Source organism: Ambystoma mexicanum, chromosome 2p (assembly GCF_040938575.1).
Source record: "Ambystoma mexicanum isolate Mex_15411 chromosome 2p, UKY_AmexF1_1, whole genome shotgun sequence".
Lineage (NCBI taxonomy): Eukaryota > Metazoa > Chordata > Amphibia > Caudata > Ambystomatidae > Ambystoma > Ambystoma mexicanum.
Genome location: NC_090923.1, coordinates 1,407,456,237 through 1,407,471,493, shown reverse-complemented (window position 1 = coordinate 1,407,471,493; position 15,257 = coordinate 1,407,456,237). Strand labels below are relative to the sequence as shown.

The following is a 15,257-nucleotide window of genomic DNA, read 5'->3' as shown; positions in this document are numbered from 1 at the left end:
ACATCAACTACACCTCTTGGACAGAAAATATATTACCACCTAAAATTATACTGGATAATGCAAAAATGTTCACTCCGCTCCTCAGAAGAATGGTCAGGGACCATATAGTCCCGACAGCTATTAAAACCGTCACCGTTATACGCCAGCCAAAAAAAAAAAACAAGACCCCTCAAACCTTTGACTGATCACAAATTGTAATTTTCTTTCTAAAATACTGGATAAGATCGCCACTGACCAACTTCAGAACTATGTGGACAACAATGAACTTCTCCACCCACAGCAATCAGGCTTTAGAAAAGCCCACAGCACAGAATCCGCGATACTCTATCTTCAGTCGGAAATGCTGGGCATCTGGAAGGGGGCAAGGCATGCTTGCTGATTCTAATGGACCTCTCGGCAGCTTTTGATTTAGTAGATTATCGGACGCTCTGAAAGGACCTGGACCTATCAGGTAACTGCTCCATTGAGGCCATTGATTGGATCGCATTCTTCCTCCAAGATCACCTGGGGAGAGCATGCCTGCTCATCTAGGCTAGTGAACTGTGGCGTACCGTAGGGAGCTAGTTTCTCTCGGCTGCTTTTTAATCTTTGGTCCATTGCCGTCTATTTGGAAATGCCCCGGCATATCTCAAGAAGCAATTCTCTTGGTATGAGCAAGGTTGCAGCCTTAGATCTACAGACAAAAGGACTCAGCATAAATAAATAAAGAAATAAATAAATAAATAAATAGTACTGGGCAGGGCCTTTACCCCAAAGGCCATTACCAAGTGAAACAAATTACCCCTGAACTTAAGAGTACAAACAAATTACCTCTGTTTTAGAAAAAAATGAAAGACCCTTCTCTTCAAATAAGGCTATTCCGCCTCGCCTTAGATCTAGTGCTTGACAATTAAACATACTAGTTAGCGTTTGTCCTGTTTCTAAATGTCCGTCTTCATGTAATGTGCTCTGATGCCTGCAGCGCTATACAAATACATAAATAAAATAAATACGACCCTTCTATTGCCTAAAATCGGAGAACAAACCATATATTCTAGTTTAAAACGAATACAAACACACTGTCACCCAACCAAACTGCAATTACAGGCCATCTCTTGTGCACGGCTGCATCACAGACATCGATAAAGATGAGGAAGTGGGAGCGTTGTGTATGGAAACTACGAGGGGCTGTCAAATGTCCTACCAGGCTCCAACTATTATGCCCCCATTTACCACAGCGAGCACAATGTAACAGCCTGAGGTTAAAATATGGCAAGTGATTAATGATAAAAACAGTTCAGAGAGCCATTCTTCCTATAGCAGCGAACATTGGTTACAAACGCGCCCAGCACCTCTCTCAGACAGTCACAGTCCATTGAAAGTAATAATCATTGCAAGAGCATGATGAGAAACAAAGTTCATACAAAGTCTCACAAACATTGAAATATAAAGCTACATTCAAACAATGAAACCAAAATAGTAACGTCTGCTAGCTAATGGGACAGAGATTTCAAAATTAATTCCAAGCATAGCGACTGAAGGAGGAGAGTGATGTACGGGACACAAATCTGTGATTGACCGAGAAACACGTATGAGGAACATATCGAGAGTGAACCACACCCTGTGATTCCAAGCCAATCTTAGAAGTGAAAAGTGGATTGACCCATGTGTTAGTGTCTTCAAAATAGAAAGAGGAAAGTTGCTACTCGGAGACGAAGAAAAGGAGCTAAATTATGTATTCTCAAATCCTGAAGGGTTGAGACCAATAAAGAAATATATAGTGAAATCTGGCTACCAAAATCTCTGACCCTACCCCCTCCCTCATTCCACCTACCGAGCTAAGGAACAATCAGAATTGTGAGCGATTAAGTTAAGTGGTGATTTGCCATTGGGGAATAGAAGTTAAGTACCCCAATGCAAGTCAGGATGAGACTAAAAAAAAGAACATATTGATAAAGAGAAGTGGAACAGTATGTTAACAAAAATACAGGTTGACAAGAGGTGGGAGGCCACAGCTTCTTGGATCAGTACAGTAGAAAAGACTGTAGAACGTCTACCTGCAATCACCACCGTGTATTTAATAAAAGTACTTTCAGTTTACTTTATCAAACATGTCCATCTTTTATGTGGTGTGGCGAATACAGGGAGAACGTCACCAATGCTGCCAAAAAGTGCTCCGGTCCCGCCTCGAAGGACGGAACATCCCACAAGTATGGAGAGAAGGGGACTATGGACTATTAGTACGTTAGTCACTACAGTAACTTTTTCTTACTCCTATGTCCCTTCCCCTTTTCTCCATACTTGTGGGAAATTAGCAAGCACTGATGAATATATAATGGATGGATGGATCAAATTCCCTAGTTACAGAGGTTTCTGAGAACCGCCTGAACTAACAGATCATCAGCCCTAGAACTCAGGACAAGAACCTAGGATTTACAGTACTCCAAGAGAGAGGCCCAAGTGGTGTGCGTGGATGCCCTTGGGAGGCTGCAGGCCTTGTACTGTGTGGGCTTCCGTGCTACAGGAAACTATCCAGCGGAAGATTGTAGGCTTAGAAGCATGGGTTTCTTTTTTGGCATTCCTGAATGTTACAAAAAGACGGAAGAAGACTGCAAGTCCTTTGAAGATGGAACTTAAGAGCTCTCCTCACGTCTAGGTTGTGTAGGACCCGTTCCGCATCTGAAGAAGGGTCTGTAAATAAACACTGCCACAGCAATAGATTGATTGATGTGGAACTCCAAAACGATTTTAGGAAGGAAAGAAGGATGTGTGCGAAGCATCACCTTTGTTCTTATGGAAGAACATAAAGGGTTCTTCAATGCACGGAGCCTGCCAATTCTTCTAGCTGAAGTGATGGTGACCAAGATGTCCACTTTCCAGGTGAGAAATTTGGGTTCCAGGGTCGCCAAAAACACAGCACACCAAATAAATGCATTTTTCCATTCCCTAACCTAACAGAAGTTTACTGTAGGAGTTAAACAAGAAGTGGGCTCTCTGAGACACCCTGGGAAGAGCACAGACAGCCTCAAGGCAGGGGCTTGAGAAACCACAGCCAATCCAAAATGGTGGATGTGCTTCATATTACCATGGGCCAATCACATGGACACCATTCCTCACCCTAGAGCAGTGGTACGCAATCCTTTTTATACTGAGCACCTGACAGAGTAAAAATATTGTTTCTTTGACCCCTCTCACAAGCTACAGAGCTTATACATTATGTTAAAAGCATTTAACATAACCCTTTTTAAAAGTGCCTTGTCCCAGATATCATTCCGGCCTACCCAAGGGACAGGTGCCAGCCCCACAGTTTGAAGAGCACTGTCCCAGAGTGTACCCAAGGGAGGAACAAACCTTTAAAACCTAACCACGGTTTGTCAGTCCTGGAAAGAGGTTGGAGGGAAGCAGATCCTGGGTAATCCCAAGTAAGGAGACTTGGCTACAGAGTGACAGACCTGGGCAGAGCAGCAAAACCCAGGAGACCTGACCAAGGAAAGTCAACAAAAAGGGAGGTGCATGAAAGCAAAGTGCTGCAGTCAGGTAGAACTGGTGAGATGTAACACTGAAGAAGCGTGGGAAAGTATGGAAAATAGGAGGCCACTAGAGAGAGAGCGAGTCCCTAGAGGAGAAGGGTACCTGCATTTAGAGGAAAACAAGGAGTGCCACATGGGAAGAGAGAGAAGCATAAGTGTTTAGAGAAAAACAAAGGGATTACATGGGAAGAAAGAGCACGAGATGGGGAAGAGACGATGAATAGAGTAAGACTACAGCAGATAGGGAGGTTGTTGAAAAAGTGACAGGTATATTGTGTGAGGTTGAAGGGAGTACAAGAAGAACAGACTAGGAATAGGAGAAAGGTAGACCTGGTGGAAGCAGCATAGGATGAAGAAATGTATGCTAGGAGCAGGGCCCCACTTCTCCATCTAACACTACAAGTGTCAGCACGACCTCCAAGCGAGAAAACAAACCTGAGCAAGGAAAGTGGAGGAGACCTAGGAGGCAAAGATGTGGAAGACCGCCAAAAAAATAGGCATGACTGGGGGCCATGGAACCGTGGCCGAGACTACCTGTGGAACAGGGAGAGAGTTGGAGGAGAAAACCAGCCACCTTATGGTACAAGAGGAGGAAAGGAGACAGCAAAATACCTTTGTTTGGATACTATTGGAACCCATTTTGAGATTTTTGTTGAACTTTTGGAAACCTGGACATTGCAGTGAAGAAAGCACTGACTTGAGAGGAAGAAATCACAGGCGTTTGGATGCTTGTGTCAAAAAGTCCCTGGCCCGAATTCCCCAATTTGTGAACAAGATCGCCCCAGAAAAACCATTCACCCCATCAAAAAAAAAAAAAAAAAGAGTAATGGCAAAATGGTTCACCCCACTATTAAACGACATGAAAAAGGAAAACAAAAAGATGGAATTGGAATGGAGGAAAGAATACAACCCAGGGAAAAAAAAACAAAGAGAAGACATTACGATGACAGAATCAACAATGCCACCAACACACAAAAAGAAATGTTTAGCATCATTGAAGAAATGAGAAACCCACCAGGCTGCAATAAAACCCCAGCCCCCTCAGAAAAACTATGCAACGACCTGGCAGACCACTTAAAAAAAATCAATGACATCCGACAAACCATACAAAAGCGACCAACCAACCACAACATACAACCCAACGAACCAAACATGGAACCACAGCACAAACTCCAAAGCTTTCCTGAAATATCAGCAGAGGCATTCGCAATGCTGGTAAAACAAAGCAAGAAAGCGGGATCACCCATGGACCCCTGTGCCCCAGACATCTACAAATCAATCCTCGCGCAAGGATCGCCAGCAGAACACTACAGAAACCTTCTACCAAAGATCTTCAAATCAGCATACATCAAGCCACTCTTAAAGAACACAAGTGGTGACGTAGATGACCTTTCCAACTACAGGCCGATCTCTAACATCCCCTACCCAGAAAGACTTCTAGAAACCTACGTATATAAACTAACCCAAGAACACGTAGAAAAACATCACCTGCTGGACCAAGCTCAAATCGGTTTCAGACCAGCGAGAGGAACGGAAACAGCACTATTATCCATCTGGGACAACCTCAAAACTAACACAGACTCAAACACTACCTCAGCCCTTATTCTGCTCTACCTCTCCGCAGCCTTTGACACAGTTAGCCACGACACCCTGACCAAAAGACTAGAAGACATAGGCATAAGAGACAGCACTACGCTGGACCAAATCATTCCTAGCAGACAGAACAGAAACTGTATGGATAAAACCTTTCAAATCCACTCCACGAGTAACGACTGTGGAGTGCCACAAGGATCTTCACTATCTCCATTATATTTCAACATCTATCAGACTCCGGTCATCAGAATCTTCAAAAAATACATCACATGTTTAACTACGCAGATGACACTCAGATCATCTACAAAATCAAAGCCACCGATGCCGACCATTCAACCCTAACCGACTGTCTAAAAGAAGTCTTAAACTGGATGGATGCCAAAAACCTGAAAATCAACCCAGGAAAGACAGAAATCATGATCGTATCCAAAGACCAAGAGAACAAAACCACCATCCCATGGCCTACAGTAATGGGAAACGCGCCAACACCATCAAAGGTGGGAGTCCTAATGGACAACACCCTAACCCTGGAACCACAAATAAATGCAACAGCGAAGAAATGTTTTTTCCTCCTCCACACGGCAAGAAGAATTCTACCTTTCCTCTCCTTCACGCACAAAACACTCACTATCATCGCCCTAATCATGTCGAAAATCAACTATGCAAACAGCCTCTACCTTGGAATACCAGAATACCTCCTGAATAAACTGCAACGGATCCAAAATGCAGCAGCAAGACTACTCCTCAAACTATCCAGAAGAGACCACATCACTCCAGCCCTAAAAACACTACACTGGCTGCCAGTAAAACATTGCATCACCTTCAAAACAATGTGCATAAAGCACAGGGCAATCAGCGGACAAGGAGCAGAATTCCTACAAAAGAAAATAACAGTCTACAAACCAACGAGACTCCTCCGATCAAGCAACGAAATCCGCCTGGAACTCAAACCATACTTTAAGAAAAAACTTGGAGGCACCTCCTTCTACCACTTAGCCGCAAAAACCTGGAACAACATCCCAAAAGAAATAAGACACACTGAAGATCACCTAAAGTTCAGGAAATCACTAAAAACCTGGCTCTTCAACACCACAGACGAGACTGGAAACCAAAACCGGAAAAAGGATGACTAAACTGGAAAGGACACGGACATCCCGACCCGAGAGTGTAACTCCCATGGCACCTGGATGGGTGACACCGGACAGACTGCAACACAGGCGACACACACACAGACGGAGTCAACTACCCTAGACAATCCCACCAACACTTCGCCCGGCCCTTAGTTACCGCCAGGTACCACAGTGGTGTGGAATGATCGAGATATTGGCAATCACCACACTACCTGAGAGTTTGACATTGGCAGGTGCACTGGCCACAGGAGTATGAAGGGAGGATAAGGGGAGCTATGAGAGAGCTTGTTAGAGATGGGGGCCAGAGGAGTAAGGAACATTGTATGCCAGTCGGACCCAGATCAGGACAGAGCCACATCAGGGGAGACTACGCAAGCCGAGCGCCTTAATTCAGGATGGAGACGCAAACTAACCTACCCTACTAACAATTTCCCTTTCTGCATACACCTCTCAAACTCCAAACCAGTCACAACCAAAACAAACCGCACAAACTTCACTACATTGCAACAACAAAACAAAAACACATATAGTCTTGCACAACAGTACACGACGACTACCGGCCGCAAACACCCCAGGCCCAGCCAACGGACCCACAGGACTGAGGCCGCCAACAGCACATCACTGCTCTCTTGCACTTTTCCTGCTTCCTCCCACTAACTCAACCTCCCCTCCTTTTCGAGCCACCAGAGCACCAGGGGACCACTCCGGTGGTGATAATGTTAAAGGACATTTGTACTGCGCACTAATAAGTGTTATTCAAACTTTGGCTTTGAACCATCCTCCTCAACCCAACAATCGTATTTAGGCAAGTAATCCCACGCAAGACAGAGCAAGAACCAACTGTAAGAAAAGTTGTTCTAGTTCGAGTAGCCTTTACGTATCCGCCCAATTCTCTGCCCCACTCACATTATTCCTCATGACCTACTGGCAACGAATAAATAAACAATTTAAAATGTCATTTTGGAGTTTTGCAACGCTGCAAAAGAGTCATTTCAGACCCTCAGGTAAACTAGACATAACAAGGGATTAGGGAGATAAATAAGGAGCTGCACTTCATGTTCATCTTTGAGAGATTTCAGAGGTTTTTTTCCTGGAGTCGCGTTAAAGGGGAGCCAAGTTTAGGAGTCATATTTTAGTGAGCATCATTAAATAAAATGAGTGCTTATAAAGATTTTGCCCAGAGGAGGATGATATTGATGATGCCCTGCATGCTTGCCTTTAACAATTGTAAAAATAGGAGGTATTGGTGGATGTTCCTGACCTCCCAGAAACCCTGACACCCTCACGGCCGAACACCCTGCAGAAAAGCCTATTGAAGTTTTAATTTGTTAAGAGAGCATCAAATCCTTGATTTCAGTATGATTCATTACAGAGAGGAACACCATCTGGCTTAATGGGGTGGTTGAGAAATGAGGAAAGTAAGGATGATCAGGATAGTGGGGTGAAAAATCTCAGTATTACAAAGTTTAAGTGGGAGATAAGCACTTTCCAACCCGCTTTGTTGGTAGAAAAAGGCAACGAGCGAGTCCAAGCACGGAAGGCGGTTTTACAGTACATGTACAAATGTTGCTGAGCTGCAAACAGTTTTGGTTTAAATAACTTACATTGAAATTGCTGTTAATTTAGTTCCAGTTTGTAGCCCCAAGAGCCAAGTTATCACTAACAACTAACTACAAGAAGCAACGTCTGACCGCCCGTGCCAATTGGTGTTTTACAAATATATACGTTGTGACATGTTAAAGCTTGTTTGAAAAGGTGCATGAAAGAGCTTTCGACAACGTTTAAATCATAATGAGGTATATAATGGACAGAAAGTCACAATTTTCATCACATGTGGTAGTTACATTTTCAATACGCTATGTGCTTGGTGCTAGTTCCCGTGAGGTAGCACCTGCTCATCAAATCTTTATTTTGATCCCTGAAATAATGCCATGTCGTTAATGCTCTTTTCCGCTCATTACGATTAATAAAGAGCCAGTAAATAGGAATGTCTAGAACACATTACCTTATGGGCATCAACAGATCTCCCCGCCTTCCCTTAAAGAATTCAGATAAGTCCATTTTCTTTACTAACCTGGTTCATGGTATACGCCATCGTGTTCTCCATCGAGGTGAGACTGTCCTATTGTTGAGGCAACCAACTTTTCCATAGGTGTGAGGCGGGAGTTGAAAATAGACCTTTTGGTGGTGACCTTTCTCTTCACATCCAGTCTGATATCCCGCCACTTGTGCTTCAGGTCATCAATAGAACGGGGTGTGTATCCCAGGTCATTAACCTGCCGCTGAATTTGATTCCACAGTTGACTTCTGCGTTGATTCCTGCGTGTGGACTCCGTTCTCAAGGCTTCCAAGCCATAGAGAGCACCGAAGTGTTTCACCACATTTTTTACCAGAGTCTCTGTTTCTTCATTTGAGAAGTTGGCTTTCCTCTTTCTGTAAGTACCTCCGCAAAAGCTGCTTGAATCCCGACTTGGAAAGGTAGAAGGAGAGCTGGAAGGAGGTGGGTTTGACCCAATACTGTGTGTGGCAGGCTCCTCTTGAAGGGAGGTTTTTCTATCCCTTAAAGCAGGCAAACTACCCAGTTTGGCAGGTGCGTTCTCGCGAGAGGCATGCATGATAGACTCACCATTGTGAGCAGAAGACTTGGTATTTTGCACAGACGACCCGTTAGGTACATCATCCTGAGTTGCAGAACTGCAATCTGCCATTGCTAAATCGCCATTAGGTAAAGCAGAACCACCATCCCCGACAGCAGATCCAGCATCCTTCCCAGTAGACCCAATGTCTTTTGAAGTAGACAGATCAGGCTCATTGGTCTCTTTTTTAGAGGAGCATGAGGAGGAGGAGCTTGTCTGAGAGCAAGGAGAGTAAACTGAGGAAGAAGTATCTGAATCTGTGGCAGGTGGGGGTTCGGCCCCCTGGCGTGAAGCTGATCGTGTGTTCATTCTCCTACAATTGGTAAGGATTTCAGCAGACATGGTTTCTGAGTTCCGTGGCCATCACACTCTCCAACCGATGGAATCAATATGGGCAAACATTGATAAACCAGGGTACCTGACAGGTGAGAAAAAGAAAGTTAATAGCAAATTTGGTCACTTCCACCTGGCATCTACCACCCCAACCCACATCCCAAAATATGTTGGCATCGCTGCCAGACTCTAAACATGTACATGTGCACTTTGCTAGTTCTGCCAGAAGTTGGGGATACACTTGTACATGTGCCAGTGTCAGCATGATGCAGGCTCTGCTATCCAGACAGGACCACTAGGGAACATGCAGGACCTTGTTAAACTGCCACATATACACCTGTCCACTTGTATGCAGCCAGAATTGGGGGTTACACTACGCAGACATGTGCCATGCCACCGACTAATTGGAACAGGACTGTGATCCATGCTGTACTGTCGCAAGTAACACTAGAAAAGCAGGGCACAGAGAGGGCAACATTAACGTCACAGCCAACAGTCCCTACAGAGAATCAAGAACAAGGAAAAGGCCACTGCCAAGGAGGAGTAACTGTGCTCAGTGCCAACCAATAAAAGACCATTCTAAAGTGATGGGCACAGGGTGCCCAGATTTCCAACACCACTAAAAAAAATTGGGCAGGCCCCCCAATACAATTTAGGACAACAATTTAGCACTAGCAGCCACGGGTTCATTTCAGTAGTTAGAAAAGGATGCAGGATTGCCAACTTTCCCTGGATATAAACTGTGCACATGTGCCTATGACTGTAAAGCATGTTAAACACAAACGAGCTAGTGTACCAATTGACCAATTGCTATCCCAGGCCTGGCTATGAAAAAAAGCAGTCAGTCAATGTGGCACAATAAGGTAATACATGCGACTGCTAACTGAAAGGTTGGTGCTGGTGGGAGCTGCAGCTGCAACGCCATATACGTCGACAATGTAGGGAACAATGATACAGTCATGTTGGGAAATGTTTGGCAGCCCCCATTTATTTACAAATAAACAAATTAAGCACCGACTGCAGTGATTCAAAGAGGGCCGATAGACTTCTTGAGCAGGTGATTACATTAAACTCAATGGCGATAAACAATGTTTTTAGGCAGTGATCATTTTCTGCTGTGAGTAAAACCCCATTCAACTCCATGGAAACAGGTTTAGAAGGGAGACTAAAAGTATAGAGGGCAGGCGACTCTCTCCCAACCAGACAAATGCTTTGTAAATACAGATAACTCAGGTTTCTCGTATCAAGGTGCGAGAAGGTCACCCAGTCCTGTTTTTTTCCCCTTGAGGTTCTCGAACTAAGTTATTCGTTTGCCACATTTGGAATTTCAGAAAATTACAAGTCCCAGAATTGCAAACAAAAACAGGCATCTGGTTTTCGAACGCATGCCACATGAAACTTGAGGGCTCTGGAATGTAAAGGTCGCACTTAGGGTATTTATTGAGCACGTGCCTAGCATCAGGAAGCAATGGGGATCTTTACAACCATAGGGGGATGAACCCGGCGAGGGAAGCTAAAATATGAGACTGTGGAGGGTGAAGGCGGCCAATTTGTCAGCAAGCAACCAGACAAGGAAACAGTGGGGAGCAGATCACCCAGCCCGAGGTAGGGTGAGAAGTGTCACGTGTGAGGACCTAGGTATTAGAGAGCAGCCATTCCTCAAATAAGAGGGTCTTGAGCACCTTCCTGACTTGTAGAAGCAATCGGGCTAGTCTGATGTTGATTAGGAGGAGGTTCCAGATCCTTGGGCATAGACTGCAATGTCCCATCTTGTTCTTTCCTCCCTGCACAGGTGGAGTTCAAGTCTGTATATTTCCTTACTTCTGGTGCACCATAGGCTAAGGAGATGTTGAGTTTCTCAAAGAGGTAGCTGGAGGATTTCAGGACAGCCTTGTAAAAGATGTAGCAGGATTTGAAGATCGAACAGGTTTGCAGCAGAGCCAGCACAGGTCCATGAGTGTTGGGTGATGTCTAATTTGCAGTCATTTGAGGAGTCGTGCTGCAGCATGCAGGGCACATTGTGTGTTTCCAGGGTAGTCCATTGAAGGCCTTCCAAAAGGGCATTGTCACCATGCAGGTAGGAGAGGTCCAAGGCATGGACAGCAGATCAGAAGTTGTTTTGTAGGATGAAGGGCTTGATTTTATGCAGGAAAGTTGTCACTAAGACGTATGGAAAAGGAAAGTAAACAAATAGACGTATGTAATTGACTCCTAAAGTATTTCTCAAAATTAGAGCATTGGGTTTTAAAAACACGTAATGCCATTGTTGATGTTCAATTTCAGGGGGCTGGCTCAATATTAGAGACTGCTCTATGGGTTGTTTATTTTGGGGTTGTCGTCCCCGTTAGAAGCTGGGCGTTCTGGTGGGAAGGAGTCATGGGGCGCAGTGTGTCTGGGATTGATATTGGGGCGAGTAACAATCAAGTTTGGGGGCGTGGTATTTGTGGTTTATTTTGAGAGTTTCACAGAGTTTTGCTCGAGAACGTACAGATGTTCCGACTGGCACCTACGCGAGCAGGCCTGTCCGAGTTCACAGCCACGACTAGGCCTGCGCTCGCAGCTTTGGCGGGTTCCATCCCCGCCCTCAGTGCCTCCTCATCCGCCTGCCTGCGCTCGGGGGCGGGACGATTACCGCGCGGGCGCCTGGGACTAAGCATTCGCATGGATCAAGGTTGGAACGGAAGCCAGAGTTTAGTCACCGCCCCCTTCGGTACCTCACCTCCGTCATGCTGTCGGCCCGGTCCTGCGCTGCGCGGCCTTGCAAAGCTAAACAGAACTCAACACAGAAGCTGCGGAACGTCAACCATGTACGCAGTCCGCGCATTCTAGGAGAGGTGCAGCTTTAAAGTCTCACTCACGATTAAGCTGGTGCAAACTCTACTCTGCAGTAAAACAATACTCTGCGATGGGCCGACCTTTTTGTTACTTGTATTGTTCTCACACCCAAGTAACTACATGTTTAGGGAAAGTAACATCCATGTCGACTCTTGGCCCTTGGGTACTACCGCGTGTTAAGAAAACAACCCCCAGTGATTTCGAAACTCCACAAGATCTTCCACAAGATCCTCTTAACATAAGCCACTACGTGCAGAAGTCCCTAGAACTAGATGCCCCCACCCTCGAGCTGCCCTTCTATTACATGACGACTCGATCACCACCCGCAATACGCATTTAACGGTGAACACGTTTTCATAACAACCACTCTTTTCGCCATTGAGCTTATAGCATGCTTTCTATCCCGAAAATGAACCCATCATCAACAAACGCCCCCCGACTCGTCGTGCCCCCACTGTAGTACCGGAGGGTATGCAAACATGACTATCACTCCCCTGCTTCAGGGGACTCCTTCCCCACCCAGTAAAATGTCTATATACAGATCGCTCCTCAAACACCCATTGTGCTCCCCCCCCCCTCGAGGACTTCTCACATTAAACCCACGCTATTCCCTTACAAAAACTTAAACGCGGGGGGCGGGACCCTTCCTAAAAGCAAGCCAAAATGGCTTAATGAGGCCACAGACAGCTGACCCCAAGAGGTTGGGCTGCACTGTTGCTGTCTTCGTCCCCTACCTGGTGTGGGATTCCTTTTTCCAGCGCGCGGTTCCCTCCTGCCGGGGGCAGGAGTGGGCACCGGGTGCCCTCTTCCCTTCTTGGTAAACGGGTCTGGAGGGGGTGAGGCTGACTTTCCGGTGCACCATGCAGCTTAGACTCCTAATGGCTGCTGCCTGCTAGCACCAGCTTTGGAGGAGGAGGAGCCACAGCTCATTTCCTCCTCCCTCCTTCCCCTTCCAAGTGAATACAGCCCTTCCCCGTGCACCCCTCTCTGTCTGTTCTAATCCCCTCCGAGTCGAGTCTTTCACCACTCTCCATATTCAGGCCAGCAGTGGAGCACCCAAGCGCCAATAGAGGGTACTTCTGCCTAACCTTTTCCCGTGCAAGAAACTCAATTATACAGTGTTGCTGTACGGATAAAGGGGACTCACCGGAAGGAGACAGCCCCGAAACATTGTTGCACAAACCTTTTCATCAATTATGTCAAACTATATATACAATGTAAATATTGAGACGCACGCCACCAGGAAGTTGTATATATTAATATAATAGTGCAATAAGCAAACCAAACCTCTTTTCACAAATGTTATGCCTACTGCCTCTAAATATATTTTTTTGTGAAAAGAGATACAAAAGTGCAGGCAGTCAAGGTTTGGGAAGCAGGTGTTCGGTGGAAAAGGACAACAAACAAGCATTGGCAACAGTTTGGGCTTTTGTGTAGGCACGGGAAGGGCACTTGTCAGGCACAGCCGTAGTGGTATTAACTACCCATTGTTTGTAGCAGGTGTGGGTACCTAGGTGTTGTGGTCTATGTAATGAATAGGCACAGACTGCAAATTTGGATAGAGCCTTTAATGGCAACATATTAATGCAAACTATGTTTCTGGCTTATTGTTCATTAGCTGCACATACTGGGCCTCATTCTAACTATACCGGTCCGGTAACAACAGTGCCAATAAGCCTACCAGCACAGTTGTTACCGGACCGGCACAATAGGACTGCGGGCGGGGTGCTGTCCCGCCTGCCAGGGTCAAACCTGGTGCGTGGAACGGCACCCGCCCGTAATAGTTTCACGGAAGCACCGGCACCGTTATTAATGGTGCTGGTGCTTCTGTGGTCCCCATGGGAATGGGGATTTACAATTACTGGCACCTGCCTTCCCGGAACGCCAGGGTTGTAACCCCCCTGTGTTTCCGGCAAGCCAGGCGCCCGTAAAATTCACAAGTCTGGCGGCAACCTGTCGGTTTTACCGGCACGGTTACTGCCGGACTTGTGATGAGGCTCAATGTCTTCATGTGAGGCCAAGCTCAGGGGCAGTCAAGTAACAGTGGGCAACCTCGGTTGGCCCACCTTAAGGAGAGCACTGGCGCTGCCGTGGCTTCCTCTGGCTTGCCGCGCTCATAATGAACAGAAGCAGGAAATCACTGTCTCTCGCGTGCCTCCCGTTCTCTCGCTAGAGATCGGCGTGACTACGCTTAAGTTTCTTTATTCCACACTGGGCATCTGATAGCAGCTCCTGGCAAACGCTTAATACCAAAAATGTTGACTTTGCCAATGCTTGTTTTAAACATGACTTCAGTGAAGGACACGCTGTTTATAAATCGAGTGGCTGAAGGAAGGCCTGGTAATTTTATTATACCAGTAGCATGTTTACAACTACAATTAAATCATTAACACTCAGAAGACTGCTTTGAACAAACACTGGCAGGCACTTTTAATGCAAATCATGATGCTTAGGCATGATTAAAGCAAGCTCAAAGAGTTCCCATGAGGAGGTGTTTTGGGCGAGCAGAGGCAGGAATGGATGGGAATGGCCATAGGGATTAGCATGGCCATGGATGGACATTATACCTCCTCATATGTAATTCCCCTGTGTCCCTCCTCATATGCCATTCCTCGCTATCTGTACTCCAATGCAATAATTTTGGCTTATAGCCCAAACTAAAAAGTAAATATATCTGTAACTTCAGGGAGACCTAGGCAACACTGCTTCAATTGGATTTGGGCTTCTATCCTGCCACGAGTGCTGATGGTAAATTGATTTAAGGCTGCTTGAGATAATCTTAGCCCATATACATAGCGACGGATATCCACACCGGCCTGCCGGAAAAAATGCAATAACAACATGCTGCACTTCATCATGATTATGACTACACCATCTAACAGCCCCCCATCCCCACAACCCTTACCGCCACCCCCATCCAAACCAGCAACGCCCACACCCCATCATGGACAGAAACTCGGACACGTGGTGTGTGGGAAGAAAACTCCTACATAGTTCTTTATTAGGCAGGAGTTAACTTACAGGTGCTCTGGTAAATTATGTCACATTGTCAGGATTCAATGTCGAACTGGTGTCCTGGCTGTGAAGAAGTCCTTTAGGGTGGGGCGCTCGAGCACGCAATTACAGGGAAATATATACATCTCCCCCACTAAGCCACTGACCATCCCCTTTCCTCACTGAAATTTCTAACTCTCAAAACCCACACTTCACCGACCCCCTTC

The 15,257-nt window shown here is 45.9% G+C and overlaps 1 protein-coding gene across 3 annotated transcripts in view; it reads right to left on the bottom strand.

Moving 5' to 3' along the window:
• Positions 1-12,969, bottom strand: part of LOC138567557 (uncharacterized) — a 76,300-nt gene extending 63,331 nt beyond the window's left edge. For 2 of the 3 annotated variants that reach the window (XM_069645892.1, XM_069645893.1), the window contains exons 1-2: positions 12,771-12,969; positions 8,307-9,286 (exon numbers count right to left, since the gene is read on the bottom strand). In XM_069645892.1, coding sequence (XP_069501993.1) covers positions 8,307-9,210 — 904 coding nt within the window. In that variant the 5' untranslated portion in view covers positions 9,211-9,286; positions 12,771-12,969. The remainder of the gene's footprint in view (positions 1-8,306; positions 9,287-12,770) is intronic. The other variant, XM_069645894.1, reaches the window with a different exon arrangement.
• Positions 12,970-15,257: the final 2,288 nt, after the last annotated feature.